Here is an 18048-nt window from a genome sequence, read left to right as displayed (position 1 = left end):
AGGATAGTCAGGGCTGTTACAGGTGGTGGTGGTGCACACCTTTAATCACAGCACTTGGGAGGCAGAGGCAGGTGGATCTCTATGAGTTCAAGGCCAGCCTGGTCTACAGAGCGCGTTCCAGGACAGGCTCCAAAGCTACACAGAGAAACCCTGTCTTGAAAAACCACAAAAAAAAAAAAAAAAAAAAAAAAAAGAAGAAGAAGAAAAAGAAAAAAAGAAAAAAAAAAAAAAGAAACCCTGTCTCAGGGAAAAAAAAAAAAAGAGCCAGGCAGAAGCCTTAAATGTGTGACCTCCAGGCTCACAGGTTAAGTGCCTGGATCAGCCTTGTCCCCTTTAGGGCCAGGCCGGTCCCTTTGCAGTGTCTGCAAGGCACACACTTGCACACCTCAGCCTCTGTTTCACTACATCTCAGGGCACACCCTAGCATCAGCCTCCCTGAGCACAGGGTCTTGTGTCTCTCTACCTTTTACCAGCACAGGGCAGGCAGAGCAGGAAGTCCGGGACTCTTGTTATTTCTGGGGCCACTTCCTGCCCAAGTGGACCAACTGTGGACCACCAAGACCTTTCCCTGGCCTTGACCAAAACCACTCAGACCTGAGGAGAAGCAGATGGCCCAAGAAGGTGGCAGCCAAGTCCATAGGAGAGGGTATCTCTTGCAGGGCCAAGTTTTGTGGCCACCAGGGGAAGCTGACTGATCATGCTGGAGTTTGAGAACCAGGTACGTTTCAGCATTCCCCAGAACCCTGTGAGGCAGGTTTCTGGTACTCCTGAACGTGTGTGTGTGTGTGTGTGTGTGTGTGTGTGTGTGTGTGTGTGTCTGTGTGTGTGTCTGTGTGTGTGTTTCTGTGTGACCACACAGGGCACAGGGTTGAGTCAAAAGCCAATGGCTAGAAGACCCAGGCCAAGCAGAGAGAAGAGGAGCCGGGCTGGGAGGGGAGCTAGGAGAGGGGCAGCCCGTAGCCCTCCTGGTGGGAGCTCCCCCAGGTCCACTTCCTGGGAACTTCACCCCAGGAGGCAAGGATCAGTTGGGGGGATTCCTCTTGGCTCCTCCTGGGGCTGGAGTGTGGGATGAGGGAGGGGCTGGGTTTAAGTTTCCATCTCTGCCTGACATGCTCACTTCACTAAGGGGAACTGAGCCCCCATAATCAGAACCAGCTGTGCCTCAGGCTGGGATGCTGGGGGTGTGGTGGCCGTGTCTGCCTGAACAGAACTGCCTGGTCCCATTTCCTCAGGGAATACTTTCTGAAACCTATCAGTTTATAGTCAGGAAACGAGACCAAAAATTCTGATCAGGAGTCCATACCACTACAGCATCTCAGCCCTTCCCCCACGCTGTTTATGAGTGGATCTGGCTCCTGGGACCAGGAAGCAGGACTCCACACATTGGACTCCAAGCATCGGCTGGCATTAAGCCCCAGAAAGAGCTGTGATGGGTCCTGTGGACAGATGGCACGTGTCAGGCTTCTGTGACTGTGACAAGGTATCTGACAAGAACAACTGAGAAGTGTGTCATGGTTCATGGTTTTCAAGGGTTCTGTCTACCTTCTTCTGGCTTCTGTGTTTCAAGCCTATGTGGGAGGTGGGGGTATGTGTGAGGGGGGTTGCAATTGAGCATTATGGCAGGAGCGTGTATGCAAAGCAGCTAGCCTAGTGGTGGAGAGAGGCAGATACAGAAAGGAGCTGGGGACAAGATACAGAAAGTCATAGCCCTCAGAGGTTTGTGCCCAGTGGTCCTCCTCCAGTCAGGGCCCCACTCTTGATGGCCTCCTCAGCTGTGAAGTCACCAGTAGGTTATCTGATTATGAAGTCAGCAATTTACCAGCTGGTGTCCTGGATGTCTGTTGCTATGTTAAGATTCCATGATCCAAAGAAATTTGCGGAGGAAAGGGTTGATTTGGCTTACAGATGCAAGCCCGTCATCGAGGGAAGGAGCTTGAAGCAGGAGCCATGGAGGAACCAGGTTTACTAGCTTGCTTGCAGGCTCAAGGACCACCTGCCCAGGGGTGGTACCACCCACAGTATGCTAAGCCTTCCTCTATCAGTTAATAATCAAGAAAATGCCAAGCCGATGGAGGAAATTCCAGTGTATGTCAAGTTGACAACCAGGATTAGCCATCACAACTGGGGACTAAGGGACAACACACTAGCCTGGAGACAGGTTGAGGCACGACACCTTAAGACGGGCCCACAGGTCCTGCAAGTCTAACTGCTCACGTGAGTGTTAAGTGGAGGCTTTGAAAAGGGATTCTAGTCCAGTGTCCAAAACCTCAGGACAGTCACATACATGGAGGCCTTAAAGGCCATTGCTCACTGCTTGAACCAAGGACACAACAAAGACTCAGCTGTGTGACAGATTTCCCACAAGGAGTGAAATTGACTGGAAAGAATTCCTGTCTCCAAAGTCCACAGACTGGTGGACATAATGTAGGGGGTGGGAGGAGGGAAGAGGAGCGTGAGCACAGGTTTGGAGGAGTGGAGCACGGCCACAGTGAAGGGGGAAGAGGAGGAGTACGTGGACGTGGTGCAAAGGGAGGGGGGACAGGGAAGACTCTAAGGGAGGGGAGTGGTGCAGGGTGGGCAGGGGTGAAGGGGTGGGGCCCTGGACCCCAGGCTGGAAGCTTGTCTAGCTGTTCGTTCATTGTTTACTTTTAGAGGCAGGGTTTCTCAGTGTAGCCCAGGCTGTCCTAGAACTCTGTCTGTAGCCCAGGTTGGCCTTGAACCAGAGATCCGCCAGCCTCTGCCTCCCGAGTGCTGGGATTAAAGGTGTGTGCCGCCATGCCCGGCAGTCAATGCCCTTTTAAACATTATTGAATGCACCCAGAGCTTCCCAGCATTGCTGATGGGGCTTTGTAACTTGCTGTCATTTTATAAATCCCGTCCATCGCTTTCACTGTGTCCCACTCACTCATATTGTTGGTAGTTCCCTTTCATATTAATTTTTAGGGCAGCTTGGCAGGGTGTTGTCGGTCATCCTGTGTCACCTGTTGCAGCAAAGACCACTGAAAACCTCTCTACTGCTGGAGAAGGGTGCGTGGACACAAATGTTTCATTGTGAAAACGCCTCAGGATTCAGGCATCAGAAGCTGGTTAACTAGACCGGGAAGGCAGTAGAGTCTCAGCATGCAGGAGACCCTAAGCCAGACAGCACCACACACACACACACACACACACACACACACACACACACACACACCACACACACACCACACACACACCACACACACACCACACACACACACACCACACATACACATACACACCCCCCACACCCCCCCCACACACACACCACACATACACACACCACACACATACACACACACACACACCACACACATACACACACACACACACCACACACACACACACACACACACCACACACACACACACACACACACACACACCACACATACACATACACACACCCCACACCCCCCCACACACACCACACATACACACACCACACATACACACACCACACACATACACACACACACACACCACACACACACACACACACACACACACACACACACACACACGACCCATACTAACAGACACCAGGGGGAAATAAAAGAGATTCGGAGATTCGGTGTCTGTCACCCAAATGCTTGGGGCCAGAAATATGTTTGATTTCTTTGTTTGTTTTGTTTTGTTTTCAGATCTTGGAATATTTACACACATTTTACAAAACCAATCTGAGGGCATGAGACATTTTTTTCCCAAGATTTCTACACATTTCCTGTTCACCTTAGGCTTGTAGTCCAGAAAGGGTTTCATACATAGCTTAAGTGCACATGCTCTTTGAGAACGACCTGTCACCCGAGGTCGTGGGTGGCACCTACCTATTGTGATATCACAACAGCTCCCAGAAGTTTCGCATTTCAGATCTTTTTAGATTCCAGATTTTCAGATTAGGAATGCTTAGCCTACCTCAGTGGTGTGTGTGTGTGTGTGTGTGTGTGTGTGTGTGTGTGTGTGTGTGTGTGTGTAGGGGGGAATCAGTGTTTCTAGCTTGCTCATCAGGAACCCATATCTGCAGGCTCATCGCTGTCTCTTCCATAAGCTCCAGTTCAGCTTGTTCATAGGGATTCCAACTTGAATCTATTCAGAGCACCCAAGCATGTCACCTGGGCCAAGGGGCATCTCCCTGTCACATTTCTTATTGTCTCATCACTGCCTGCTCTGGGAAAGACAAGGGAATCTTAACACAGCACAGAAGGAGAGCAAACCTGGCCCTGACCATGTTTCCCCGATGAGAGAGGTAGAACTTAGGGCATGGGGCTTGGGGTGAGGCCGGATGATGGGGAGCATTCCAGGCATGCCGAGCTGAAGACTGGCTCCGCCTGGTGGGTGGTGCCTCCGGAGGCCCCTGGCTGACCCTGCACCAGAAGGATGTTCCTCTGCCCACCCCCCCAGACTCCTACGTGGCAGCAGAGTTCAGTAAGGCCATCAGAGCCTCCCTTCTGATGTTCATGCTATTGTGGGGAGTCCCCTCTGGGTTGGGGTGGCATTACCATGCAGCCCCAGTGGGACAGCCATCACTGGTAGCTTTCCTGAGCAACGAAGGAGGGGGCAAAAGGAACAATGTCCTCTCTATGGCCCCTCTTTGAGCTGAGAATCAGAGTCCAGGGAGCCCCCCCCCCCCCCCCCGTGCAGTCTGCTGCTGCACTACCATAACATGACCCTTGAGGAGGTCGCTAAAACACTTGGCTGTCTCTGCTGCCTCACCCAAGGGTGGTTGCCCATGCCTCTGACAATGAACAGGCACACTGAAGAGGCCAAGGAGGTCAGCACAGGCAGCTCAGCCCCTCTGCCTATCTCAAGCCGACTTGGAGGATGGTGGGCCACCTGCACACACTTTCCCAACCGCAGGCATCTGCCTCCTGTTTCCCCTAAGTTCAAAGGCAGACAGCTGGCAGGCAGAAGCAGGGTGGCTAGCCTGCAGTTGGGTGTGTTGTCTGTCTGGACAAGCTGGCCTGAAGGGGAGGAGGTGTGGCCCTCTGGCCCAGCCTTGACCCAGCCCAGCTCTGATTGAAGCCATGTGAGGGCTGGGTGGGCAGACAGCCAGGACTCTGACCCTGAACAGCCAGGACTCTGACCCTCGGGAGAGGTGCAATGGTCTTTGGATGCCAGACGGTCTGCAAGCCCTTTGCAGGGCTGGGCACATTCTCCTGGGCTGAATAGTAGCTCCAGCTTATACAAGGGTCAGCGGGGCTTGTGTCTGAACTGCACTGCGGTGTACTCAGCTCCGTCGGGACTTCAGCTCTAGAGGCTGGGACAGAGCTCTCAGAGCATCTCAGCTGGACAGAGAATGGCAGTGACCTTCAGGGAATTCCGTAGTCTACAAGTGGACCTTCTGTATCTCGTGCTAGCCAGTTACTCAAGATTCTCGGCTGCTGCAGGACTTTCCTATCTAATGTAGGGTGTTTATTAAGGGTTCACATGTGGGTACCAGGTCCTCCAGAGCCATGATGGACACAGGGGAGAGATCAAGGTCCAGCGGGCTTCAAAGCTGGGAAGAAAGGCAAGAGAAAGGCTGTGGTGGACTGCCCACATCTTCTGGACAGCAGCCTGTGTGCGTGTGCGTGCATGCGTGTGTGTGTGTGTGTGTGTGTGTGTGTGTGTGTGTGTGTGTGTGTGAGGACCTAAGGAGAACAGCCCCCTACATGGCTGTGGACACTGGTGGGCATGCCAGTGGCATTAAGAGGTGCTATCTTTGTGATGTCTGGGTGTCCCCAACCCAAATATTCAGTATCTCTGCTGCAGCATGCCTACCCATCAGCACTACAAACAGGTAGGCATGAGCCTCACACCCCCATGTGGGCTAGGCTCTGGTCCCCAACTCCTGGGCATTGCATCCTGTCATAAATGGTCTTTTAACTACTTTGAAGCCCATCATTGCCAGGACTGGCTGAAGCCCCTGCCAGGCTGCAAGGATGACATACGGTGTGTTTCATGGAGTATGGAACAGGAATCTTTACAGCCTACTATCCTGAGGTCATCCCTATACATACATTGCATAGTGCCTAGTGTACCATGCATGTCACACAGTGCAGAGTGCTCACGCTACATGGTAACACACAGTATACACTGCTTGGACTATGGCGGGCTGGTGCTGATAGCTGCTTAAATTCTGGGGGTAGACCCTGCCCTAAGTGGGAGCTCACCTCACCTATTCTACATATTGACACGAAGTCCTCTGCCCTCCTGAATATAGGTCTCCTATTCTCATCCTGATTCCTATCTCATTGCCCAGAGGAATCCTGGTATGCTTTGATGGGCTTAGGGAATGAGAAGCCTTGCTGGAGTGCAGATCTGTAAGTCAGGGTCTAGAAGATAGAGAAAGCTAAAGAAGCCACAATGTCCAGGCACATTCTGTGTGAGGAACATGGGTGGAGGGGACTGAACTAGAACTCCAGATGCAAGTGTCTCAGCAGCAAACCTCACGTGAATTTGGTGGAAATTCTGTAAGAGGCAATGAAAGACATACACCCTTGTTACCTGCTCCGAAAGTTCTGGGCCAGGTGAACCCAGCTATCTAATGGCCTCCTCCTAGAGTGAGGCCCAGGCCTACCTGGTCACATCTCCTTCTTTCTCATCCTCTTGTCCAAAGGGACCAAGCTGGAAGATAAAGATGTTAAGAGAAATGCAGCACCCCTGCCCCCCCCCCATGGCATCTGCATCAGCTCCTGCCTCCAGGTTCCTGCCCTGCTTGAGTTCCTGCCCTCACAGCTTTTGATGATGAACTGTTACATGGAACTGTGAGTGAAACAAGCCCTTTCCTCCCCAAGTTGCCTTTGTTCATGGTGTTTCATCACAGCAATAGTAACCCTAACCAAACAGACGATAAAATTTCCCAGCATACAATTTTCCTGCTTCAAAACCTGCTGAAGGGAGTCTCTCCCGACCCCTGAGTTACAAGGTTTGGCCAAGGACAGTTGGCTCAGCCCTCTACTCTGCCTAGCATTTAAATATCCAACAGTTCCAGCTTAGGCACCACCTTCAGATATCAGCCCCTCTGCGCCTCAGCTCTGATGAGACCTGGCCAGGTGCCCCTGGGCACAGTGATAGTGATACCTGGCCTCCACCTCTGTCTACCTTCCTCCATCCAATCAGATAATCCTGGTTAGTGCTTACTGATGACATAGCCCTTGGAGACCAGTCCATGGTCCCAAGTGGATACTGCTCACCAACCCCTCTCCAGTCTCCTGCTGGAAGGTGTGTGAAAACTTTTCTCAAGAGAGGATATAAGGGTTGGGGATTCAACTCAATTGATAGAGTGCCTTCCTAGGGTGCATAATGTTCTGAGTACCTCCCAAGCATTGCCCAAGGCCAGCCTGGGCTACATTAAACTGGGGGTGGGGTGGGGGCTGTAAATTTGCACACTGCTAACATTGGTATTCTAGGTTTTATAAATGGATATAAAGGAACAGGTCAATACAGATACAACTCTAGTGGGAGATTTCCCACCTCCTTCTCCTCACCATGGGTAGATCCCCCAGACAGAAATCCAACAAAGAACTTCAGAGTCAACTCCACCATACAGCAACAGGACTTCAAGGACACCAGCAGAGTTGGCTCACCCAGTAGCTTGGTATATGAATTCTTCTAAGCAGCCCATGGGACTTTCTCCAAACAAGATCAGATTTTAGGCCATGAAGCAAGTCTTAATAAATAGAGAAAAAGAAATAATTTTAGAACCTTTTCTGATCAACATGGAATAAAACCAGAAACCAAGAAAAAGCGTGCAAAGTTGTGAGCACTGGACAGTGCACTTTGAGTGGTCACTGAGGAAGTCTGGGAGGAAATGCGAGATTCCTAGAACTAAATGAACTCGATCACAACTTCCAGAACTTCCAGGGAAGGCCGTTGGTTCTGAGGATGGTCATAGAAAGGAGCTCCTGCACTGAAAAATCAGAGACCGGGCAAGCCACCGAGCATTGGCACTCACGCGCTTAGCACAAGACTCGTGGAGCCCCAAGCAGCAGAATAACAGAAATAATAATGACCAGAGCTGAGAATAATGACAGGGAGGCAAAACTACAAATCAACGGGACGAGAAATTGGTTCTTCCAAAAAGATGAACAAGATTGACAAACCCTCAGCCAAACTAACAGAAAGAGAAAGAAAGGCTCAAATAACAAATGAGGGGAAGGGAGTATGTCAGAGTAGATTCCACTGAGTCTGAGGTCATTAGGGCACATTGGAAAGTTTCTATCCTAATAAATCAGAAAACTGTAAGAAACAGATTTATCTCTCAACATATATGACCTACCAATACTGAGCCTAAACAAAGCAATAGCAATCGATGATCAGAAGTGGTAATCATCTCCCTGACAAAAGCCCAAAACTATACAGACTCACTGATGAACTCTACCAGGCCCTTAAAGAGCTAGCCGATTCGGCATAGTGGAACACACCTTTCATTCCAGCACTCAGGAGGCAGAGGCAGGAGGATTTTTGTGAGCTTGGAACCAGCCTGGTCTATATAGCAAGTTCCAGAATAGCCAGAGCTACACACTGAGACCCTGTCTTAAAAAGAAAATGAACTGACAAATAGGGGCTATAGGAATAGATGACCTGAGTTTGAATCCAGCACCCATGTTGGGTGGCTCATAAACACCTGTTAACTGCTGTTCCAAGGTATCTGATATCCCTTTCTTATCTTCACAGGCACACACACACACACACACACACACACACACACACACACACACTTACATACACACACATATAAATAAAATAAATCTTTTGAAAAAAAGAAAAAGAGTTGACAAATGGGACTGCATCAAATAAATGTTTCCACACAACAAAACAACAGCACCAAGAGCCATCCTATAGAATGGGAGAAAAAAATCTTGCCAGCTATTCATCCTACAGAAGATTAATATCCAGAATATACAAAGAACTCAAGTATAAACACCGAAAGAGTGAAGAATATATTCAATAAAAGGGCAAATTAACCAAGTAGACACCTTTCTAAAGAAAAAGTACAAATGGATAATTGACACATGAAAAAACGTTCAACTTCCTAACCATTAGGAAAATGCAAATCAAAACAATGTTGAGATTCTGTTCCACCCTAGTTATAATGGCTCTCACCAAGAGAGAAAAAAAAAGTGATGGTACTGAAAATATACAGCAAAGAGTGGGGGATCCTTACACACTGTGGGTGGAAATGTACATTAGTGTAGCCATATTGAAGTCAGTATGGAGTTCCTAAAATACTAAAGCTGCAGCTACCGCATCATCTAGCTACACTATTGCCAGGCAGACACTAAGAGGATTCAAGCTCAGCATACCATGTTTACTGTGTCACTATTTACAATAACGAGGTTATAGAGCCAGCCTCTGAAATAATGGATAAAGAACAGGTGATACAGATCCACAATGCAATTTTATTCAGCCACAAAGAATGAAATTGTCCCATTTGCAGGAAAATGGGTGGAACTGGAGCTCATCGTGTTAAGAAAAATAAATCAGGCTCAGAAAGACAAACAGCATGTATTTCCTCTCATTTATAGATTCTTGAGGGGGGAAAGACATGAAATAAGGACGGGGTTGCTAAAGAAGAGGAAAAAAATTTGGAGAAAGAGAGGATGAAAGGGGTGTCTGTTTTAGTCTGTGTTCCATTGCTGTGAAGAGACACCATGATGAAGGCAACTCTTATAAGAGAAAGCATTTAATTGGGGGCTTGCTTACAGTTTTAGTCCATTATCATCATGGTATGGAGTGTGGTGGCACTCAGGCAGATGCTGGAGCAGTAGCTAAGAACAGCATCCTGATTCTTAGGCTGAGAGAGAGACTCTGGGCGTGGCATGGGCTTTTAAAACCTCAAAGCCCACCCTCAGTGGCAAATCCTCCAATAAGGCCACACCCCCTAATCCTCTCAAACAGGGCCACTCCCTGGTGACTAAGCATTCAAATATGAGCCTATGGGGGCCTTTCATATTTAAGCCAGCACAGTGTCCTACTTTGCTTTTTCTGGGACTGTGATAAACACGACCAAAAGCAAGTTGGAGAGGAAAGGGTCTGTTTCATCTTTTCAGCTTACAGTCCATCATGAAGTAAAGTCAGAACAGAAACCTGAGGCAGGAATCTAGAGGCAGGAACTGAAGCAGAGGGCGTGGAGGATCACTGCTTACTGGCTTTCTCTCTATGCTCCCATTCTTAGACCTCCCAGGACCACTTGCCCAGGAGGCTGGGCCCTCTCACATCAATCATTAGTCAAGAAAATGCCCCCATAGACTTGTCTATAGGCCAATCTGATGGAGGCATTTTCTCAAGTGGAGTTCCCTCTTCCCAGATGACCCTAGTTTGTATCAAGAAATTAACCAGCACAGAGTTAATAGTGGGGAAAATACTATTAAAAGACATCATGTGCATGCTTGGCAATGTCATTATACAAATCCATTCTCTATGTAAATAAAGTTCTGATTGGCCAGTGGCCAGGCAGGAAGTATAGGTGGGACAAGAGAGAAGAGAATTCTGGGAAGTAGGAAGGTTGGAGAGAGATACCACCAACCACCGCCATGAAAAGCAACGTGTAAGTGTAAAGACACTGGTAAGCCACAAGCCATGTGGCAAAGTATAGACTAACAGAAATGGGTTAATTTAAGATAGAAGAAGCAGATAACAAGAAGCCTGCCACGGCCATACTGTTTGTAAACAATGTGAGTTTCTGTGTGCTTTCTTGGTTGGGTCTGAGCGACTGTGGGACTGGCGGGTAAGAGAGATTTGTCCTGACTGGGCCAGGCAGGAAAACTCTAACTACACATTACTTTGTATAATTAATAAGCACTTATTGAAAGAAACAAAGGCCGGGAGTGTAGATCAGTGGTAGAGTACTTGCCTGGCATATACAAGGTTCTAAATTCAATCCTCAGTACCACAAAAATATACACATAAAATTTACCATCATGACCACTTTTCAGTGTATAATTGAATGGTATTAATACATTCGTAAGTTTGCACAAACACCAAGGCTGCCTGACCCCTCTTCCCATGTGTAAAACGAAAATATACCCACCCAACAGCAACTACCAGTGTCCCAGCAATCACCATTCTACTGTGTATCTTCATAATTTTGACTCAAATAAGTAAGCCAGTCAAACATAGTGAAGAGCAGAAGGGCAAAGAGCAAAAAACAGAAGGAAAATGAGAAAGTTAAGAAGCAGCTGGGGGTGGTAGTATGTGACTGTGATCTCAGCACGGAAGGCAGAGGATCACTGAAGCCAGCCTCAGGGGCCAGCCAGGACTACAGTGTGAGACCCCCATCTCAAACAATCAGAAACTGGAGAAAAAAGAAAGAAAAACATTGTGCTTTACAGAAACAAAGAGGAGGAGGAGGAGGAGGAAGGGATGGGGAAGAGGAGAAGGAGAAGTGAGAAAGGGGAGGAGGGAGAGAAGGAGGGAGAGGGAGAAGGAAAAAGGAGGAGGGGAGTCGGGGAGGAGGAGAAAATGCAGAGAACACTGAAGCACCCTCACACTTCTTTCTGAGTATCCCCCCCTTTTTTTTCCTACTGTGAGTAACTTGCTCTCTACTTCATAGACTCTCCCTTTAGCTGTGTCTAAACTCTTGCTAATGCCATTCAGTTAGCTCTGAATTTCAGGTTTCGGGTTTTTAATTTCTAGAAGTTCCATGGTGTTTCTTTTTTAAAAACAAACAAACAAACAAACAAACAAACTTAAATGTATACTGTCCAGTTGTTGAGGAAATAGAAACTTAGAGGCTCAGCTCAGATTCTTCTCCCTGACTTTAACACAACAAACCATGTACTTTATGGGCTCCGGCTGCCAGTTCAGGTGTCTGAACTTCTTCCATCTGTTTTGGGCTGCTTCCCACTCCTCATATCTCCTCTCAGGTTTCTGCCATCTTTGCTCCTGGGCTGGAGAAGTATCTAAATGTTATTTGCAGAAATAAGCAACAGGGAAGGTAATGTTTTCACTGTTCCACAAAGATTGTGTTTACATTTGCTGGGCACACAGATACCCCAGCCACCTGCCCTTACACCGAGCTTGAGGGCTTTAGAACTTGACACTTCCCCAATTTAGGGCCTGAGCTGCCCAGATGATTCTAAGCTGGGCTGCTGGCCATCAGAAGGCTGACTTGCCTCTGCCCATCCCCTCACCCTTTGGGTGTACCCCTCTTTGTTTTCAGTCAAAAGAAGGTGTGGTTGAGTGTGATCCACACCCTTGATGGGTCCTGGACTCCTATTTGTTTCCTTAACCCAGAAAGATGCCAAAAATGACAGAGTCCCTTCCTGGCCCTTCCTGAAAGGGCAGGATAGCCTGGGTGCCAGGATCTCCTCGCTAGCCTAGCTTACTCTGGAGAGTCATCACCATGCTTTAGATATTTCCTGCTTCTATGGAGATGGCATTTGTGTTCTGTGGTGAGTTTTTCCTTGTCCTTATTAGGAGGGCTGGTCCCTGCTGCATTGCTCACCATCACCGGAAACTTGTCTGCATTTTAATCTAAAGTTTTAAACGACTTTCCGTGGTCACTTAAGTTCAGTTCTGTATAAAGGGTGTGGTGAGATCTTATTTTTTCCTCTCTGCAGAACCTGTGTCCACTAGAATTCCCACTGACAGTCCATGCCTCTTGAGTCATGTGTCAAAGCTCTGTATCTATAAAGCCCTACGTCTGGGATTCATTTTTCCAATAGCCTAAAGCTTGCCTCCTTCCCCTTCAGCAGTGGGAATCTTGACTCCAAAGAGAGTGATATTCAGAAGTGGAGCCCTTGGGATGTTGTGGTGGGCGGGGCTCACGAATGAGCCCTTACAAAAAGGGCTCTACCAGTTCTCTCGTCCTTGCATTTTGTGAGGACAGGGCCAGCAGATGCCAGTCTGTAAACCAAGAGGAGCCTGGCAGATACAATGCTGGCCCTCTCATCGCAGACCCCCAGCCCCAGAACTGCAAAGACTACCTTCTGTTTTCACAAGCCATCATGCCTATGGAGTTTGGGGTTTGTTTTATTTTAATGTTCTTTTCTTTATGTTTATGGATGTTTTGCCTATAAGTATGCCTGTGCACCATATGTGGTTAGTGCTTGAGGAGGCCAGAAGACAGCATTGGATCCCCCAGAACTGAAGTTGCAGATGGTTGTGAGCCACAACATGGGTTCTGAGAATTGAACCCAGGTCCCCTGGAAGAGCAGCATTAGGTCTTTTTGTTTGTTTGTTTGGTTTGTTTTTGTTTTTATTTTTATTTTTATTATTATCATTATTTTGAAATAGGGTTTCTTTGTGTAGCTTTGGCTCTCCTGGAACTCACTCTGTAGACCAGGCTGGCCTTAAACTCACAGAGATCTGCCTGGCTCTGCCTCCGGAGTGCTGGGATTAAAGGCGTGCGCCACCACCTCCCAGCTGTAGCATTAGGTCTTAATCATAGAACCATCTCTAACCCTGGCGTTTTGTTTTTAACAGTCTGAATTGATGAAGACAATTCCATTATCTTTCTCCCCCACTCTCTGTTAATTTTTGTTCTAGGCTATATCTTACTGATATTTTAATTACCACAGCCTTATTCTTCTTGTTTAGCTTTCCGTGATCTAGTGTGATTAGAAACAGCTGTACTTATGACATTAACCTTCATATCCAAGTGCACAGGATGGCTCCATCCCTCTGACTTTGACATCTCTCATAAAGTTTTGTAATTTTTCTCATCCATTATTATATAGCCTTATAGAATCCTCTCCTTAAAATATATTTTTTAATTATGTGTATCTATGTGGGTGAGTGAAGTCATGTGCACATGAGTGCAGGTACCCTCTAAGGCCATAGGTGACAGACAGATCCCTGGAGCTGGAGTTACAGGTGGTTATGAACTGTCCAGTGTGGGTGCTGGGAATTAAACCCTGGTCCTCTACAAGAGCAATACAAATACAGCCTTTTAACCACGGAGACATCTCACCAGCCCCAAATATAGTTTTTTGTTGTTTCTTTTCTTTTGTTTTAAGACAGGGTCTTAAACAAATTAAATTCTGCAGCCCTGGCCTTGAACTCACCTGCTTCCCCAGTGCTGGGATTAAAGGCATGCACCACCATGATCAGCTGGAATCCTCCCTTGAGAGTGAAGGGACTGGATGTACTTTGTCAAAATTTGAAGTAGGTTTTACTATATATGAACAAAGATTTAATTTCTTAGAAAAAGGTTTTGATAGCAGATGGTACATGTGTAAAGAGTAATAATTTGACAGATCTGAGTCTGCCATGGAGAGAGCGAAAAGCACTGGGGTGTGTAACACAGAATTCTCAAACAGAACCTGTATATCCAGGTCTGACCACAGTGCGTGTGTGCTGGGGGTGGGGCTTTCACGGGTCCATCCTACATGCCGTCAGTGGATAGGTCCCTTCAGCTGCTGAGGACATCATCAAATACACAGGCCAAGGTACTGTTGCCTGTGCCTGAGGTGAGGTCAGGCATCCTGGACCGCTGCTGGCAGTGGGTCATTCGGCGGTCTTCAAAGTCAGCCTCCATAGGCTCAGGCTCTCTGTCTGCAGCCACCTCTCACTAGCTCGAAGTCACCTGCTGGGGGCGCCACCAACGCACGCAGAACCTAGTCGTCACGTGTCCAGCTTGTGGCCTCACGGGGAGGAGGGGCAATGTCACATTTCCTAGTCAGCTGCCCCACCCTCTCCTGCTGGGCTGCGCCTCGGGCTTCATGGCCGCCCCCACTTCCGGCCCAGGCCCCTTGGCATCCCTGCTGCTTCTACTCCTGCTGGCTACCCCAACTTGGGTCGCATTGATCGGTCACCCACACGCTAAAAGCCAGGAAAATTCATTGAGCAGTGACGTGGGTAGGTCCCCATCCCAGAGTCTGAGTGGTGGTCCTTTCTTCCCCGGTGGAACCTGGGCCCAAAGACCCGGCCTGGCCCCTCCCACTCACCTACACGTTATCCTCTCTCCCATCCGTGGCCCGTCCCTCCCGTGGTGTGGCCTTGCGCCCACTCTGCATTTGTTTCTCTCCTCAGCCTGTGGACAGCCAGTTCTGCAGGGCAAGATCGCGGGTGGAATGCCAGCCCCCTTTCAGAAATGGCCGTGGCAGGTCAGCCTGCATTACTCTGGCCTACACATCTGCGGTGGCTCCATCCTCAATGCCTACTGGGTGCTGACAGCAGCACACTGCTTTAACAGGTGAGAAGTGCTGGAGCTCTTAGGGGTAACGGCGCAGGGACACAGGGAAGGAGACCTTGTGCCCGGGGCTTGGACGGCTGCATCCAGTTCTTTCTTCGTACATCAAGCCTTATCCACCATGGCTGCCTGATACATTCATTCCCCTGACCCCAAGCTCCAAGCTGCTTCCCATGGACAAGCATAGATGTATCCACCCTGGCTAGTGACGAGGCCAGTACCAAGGCCTGTCCTCTTCGGTATAGCCCTTCTCCACAGACTAGGCTACATCCCTACATCCCTGGGACACTGGTCCCTATTTACTGCCCTCACCCCAGGTTTACCCTTATCCAACAAGGTTCCCCACACTAGAGGCAGCGTTCTCCACAGTGAGTACAAAGCTTTCTCTGGGCAGATGGCCCTGTTTCCTGAGCCTCATCCCATCAGGCCCACAGCTGGGGGCTGGGGGGTATAGGGGCTCATCAGTTTTTCAGGAGGAGGCAAGAGAGGGGTCCATGTGCATGGCTATCTGGCTCTAAAAGGCACAAACTCCTGATGATCCCCAAGTCTCTATCAGCTCAAGTCAGGACCTCTTTGAGGTCAGACAGCCAGATAGATCTGCACTGGGCTGCAGGCAGGCCTGGGCTTTTCAACCTGGCAGACGCCCATCTGTGGGCTGATGATACAGGGGCTGCAGGCAGTTGGCCTCTATTCTGGTCGGCAGGGAGAAGAGGATTGAGACCTTTGACGTATACGTGGGCATCAACAATCTCGACGTGGCCACCAGATATACCCAGTGGTTTGAGCTTAACCGGGTGATCATGCACCCCACCCATGCATTGTTTCACCCTGCTGGAGGGGACGTGGCCCTAGTGCAGCTGAAGAGCCCCATCATATTCTCTGATGCCGTGCTCCCAATTTGCTTGCCACCTTCCAACCTGAACCTCAACAATTTGTCTTGCTGGACTACTGGATGGGGACTGGCTACCCAGGAAGGTATGAGCTAAACATGATCTCATGGAAGTCAAGCATAGAATGGGTGTCCCTGACATAGGGGAAGAGCTTGAATCAAAAGATGCAGACTCTAAGGAAATAGTCCACTGCACATAAAAAACAAACAAACAAACAAACAGCTACCAGAGATGGAAATTCCATGATGGAGTTTATGGCAGACTTGAGGGAGAATATCAGTGACCTTGGAGATAGATTAAAGAGAAATGATCTATATTGAAACAGCGGCAACAAAATATGTGTGAAAGGGGAACAGAATGATATGAAAAAGAAACTCCCAGGAGTGTGTGGACTGGCCTTCCCTCTGTGGACTGGCCTTCCCTGTGTGGACTGGCCTTCCCTCTGTGGACTGGCCTTCCCTCTGTGGACTGGCCTTCCCTCTGTGGATGGGGCTTCCTCACGGGTAGGGCTTCCCTGGGTAGGCCAGGCCTCTCTTGGGTGTTGGGTGGCTCTTGTACGTGGATAGGACTCCTCTTGGAGTGGAGAGTCCTTTCAGATTTGTCCTTCACTGACCAAGAACCCAAGACTTTGCTGGACTCAGACAGGCACCTTCACCTGGCAGTTCCTGTCTCTTCTCCTCACAGGTGACAATGTAAAACAGCTTCAGGAAGTCCAGTTACCACTGATCCCCAAGTTCCAGTGCCAGCTGCTCTATGGATTTACATCTTACTTCCTGCCAGAAATGTTCTGTGCTGGGGACATCAAGAATGTGAAGAATGTGTGTGAGGTGTGTCTCATTCTTCTGGATCAGAGTTGGCCTCTGGTGTAGGTGGGGGACTGCTGGGGTGGCTGTATCCAGGCAGAGAGTGTGTGACCACCACACACACTCACACACTTGTGTCAGACCTCAGTGCTGAGGCTCTGGGCTCTGTAGCAGCCAGAGAGGGGACTGTATGTGTGTGTTGCAGGGAGGGGGGTTGCGGGCCACTCACTCCACCTACACCTGAGGGTAGATCACAGAAAGCCTCTCTTCCTTCACAGGGTGACTCCGGCGGCCCACTGGTATGTAAGCTGGACCAGACCTGGCTGCAGATTGGAATAGTGAGCTGGGGCCGCGGATGCATCAACCCCCTGTACCCAGGGGTGTATGCCAATGTCTCCTATTTCTTGAATTGGATCCGTTATCACGTGGAGAACACACCCACTCCTCCTCAGCTGCATCCCTCCTTCTCTTCATCACCAAGAGCCATCCATAGCATGTTTGTGAACATGCTGGCCAGCCTGTTAGTGTTGTGAGGACTGAGACACCCACCCGTGGGGGCTGCCTCATAACCAGATCCTGTCCTCTGTAACTCTCCAACCCCTCCCCGATGCACCTTGTGCCCTGAAGCCTGGACACTTGTCCCAGACTCTAAGTCTGTAAAAGGCTGAGCAGAAGTAATGGAAAGGGTCAGAGATGGACCAGGAGCGGGAGTTGGGGGACAGCTGGGGTGAGCCAAGAGTCAAACTTATTAAACATTTGTGAAACAACCGCTGTCCTCGCCTTCCTATCCAGCCTCATTACAGACCCCTTCACCGCAATGGGTAGGCGTCCACACATAGAAAGTAGGCCACTCAGACACTATCAGGCAGTCTCCCACTGTGTGAAAAGAGAGAGAGGCACAGGAGGCTGGAGAGATGGCTCAGTGGTTAAGAGCACTCACTGGCTGCTATTCCAAAGGTCCTGAGTTCAATTCCCAGCAACCACATGGTGGCTCACAACCACCTGTAGTGAGATCTGGTGCCCTCTTCTGGCTTGCAGATATACATGCAGAAAGAACACTGTATGTATATAATAAATAAATAAATCTTAAAAAAACAAAAACAAAAACCTAGCCCCAGCAGAGAAAGAGGGTTAAAACAGACCAGATTCCATAAACAAATGGATCTATTTAAGAAAGTGACACCCCTCCACCCTCCACCCCCCACCCCCGCTTAGTAGAA

At 49.0% G+C, this 18048-nt stretch overlaps 1 protein-coding gene across 1 annotated transcript; it reads left to right on the top strand.

The window, feature by feature from the left end:
* Positions 1 to 14663: 14663 nt before the first annotated feature.
* On the top strand, positions 14664 to 17560 carry Prss38 (serine protease 38). The gene is made up of 5 exons (XM_036198097.1): positions 14664 to 14801; positions 14976 to 15138; positions 15839 to 16110; positions 16710 to 16852; positions 17107 to 17560. Exons 1-5 carry the CDS (start codon positions 14666 to 14668, stop codon positions 17359 to 17361), a joined length of 969 nt encoding a protein of 322 aa, XP_036053990.1. The 5' UTR covers positions 14664 to 14665; the 3' UTR covers positions 17362 to 17560.
* Positions 17561 to 18048: the final 488 nt, after the last annotated feature.

The sequence above is a fragment of the Onychomys torridus genome, chromosome 8 (genome assembly GCF_903995425.1).
Source record: "Onychomys torridus chromosome 8, mOncTor1.1, whole genome shotgun sequence".
Classification (NCBI taxonomy): Eukaryota; Metazoa; Chordata; class Mammalia; order Rodentia; family Cricetidae; genus Onychomys; species Onychomys torridus.
The sequence above is the reverse complement of the archived record's forward strand: the minus strand, read 5'-3'. Positions and strand labels throughout refer to the sequence as shown.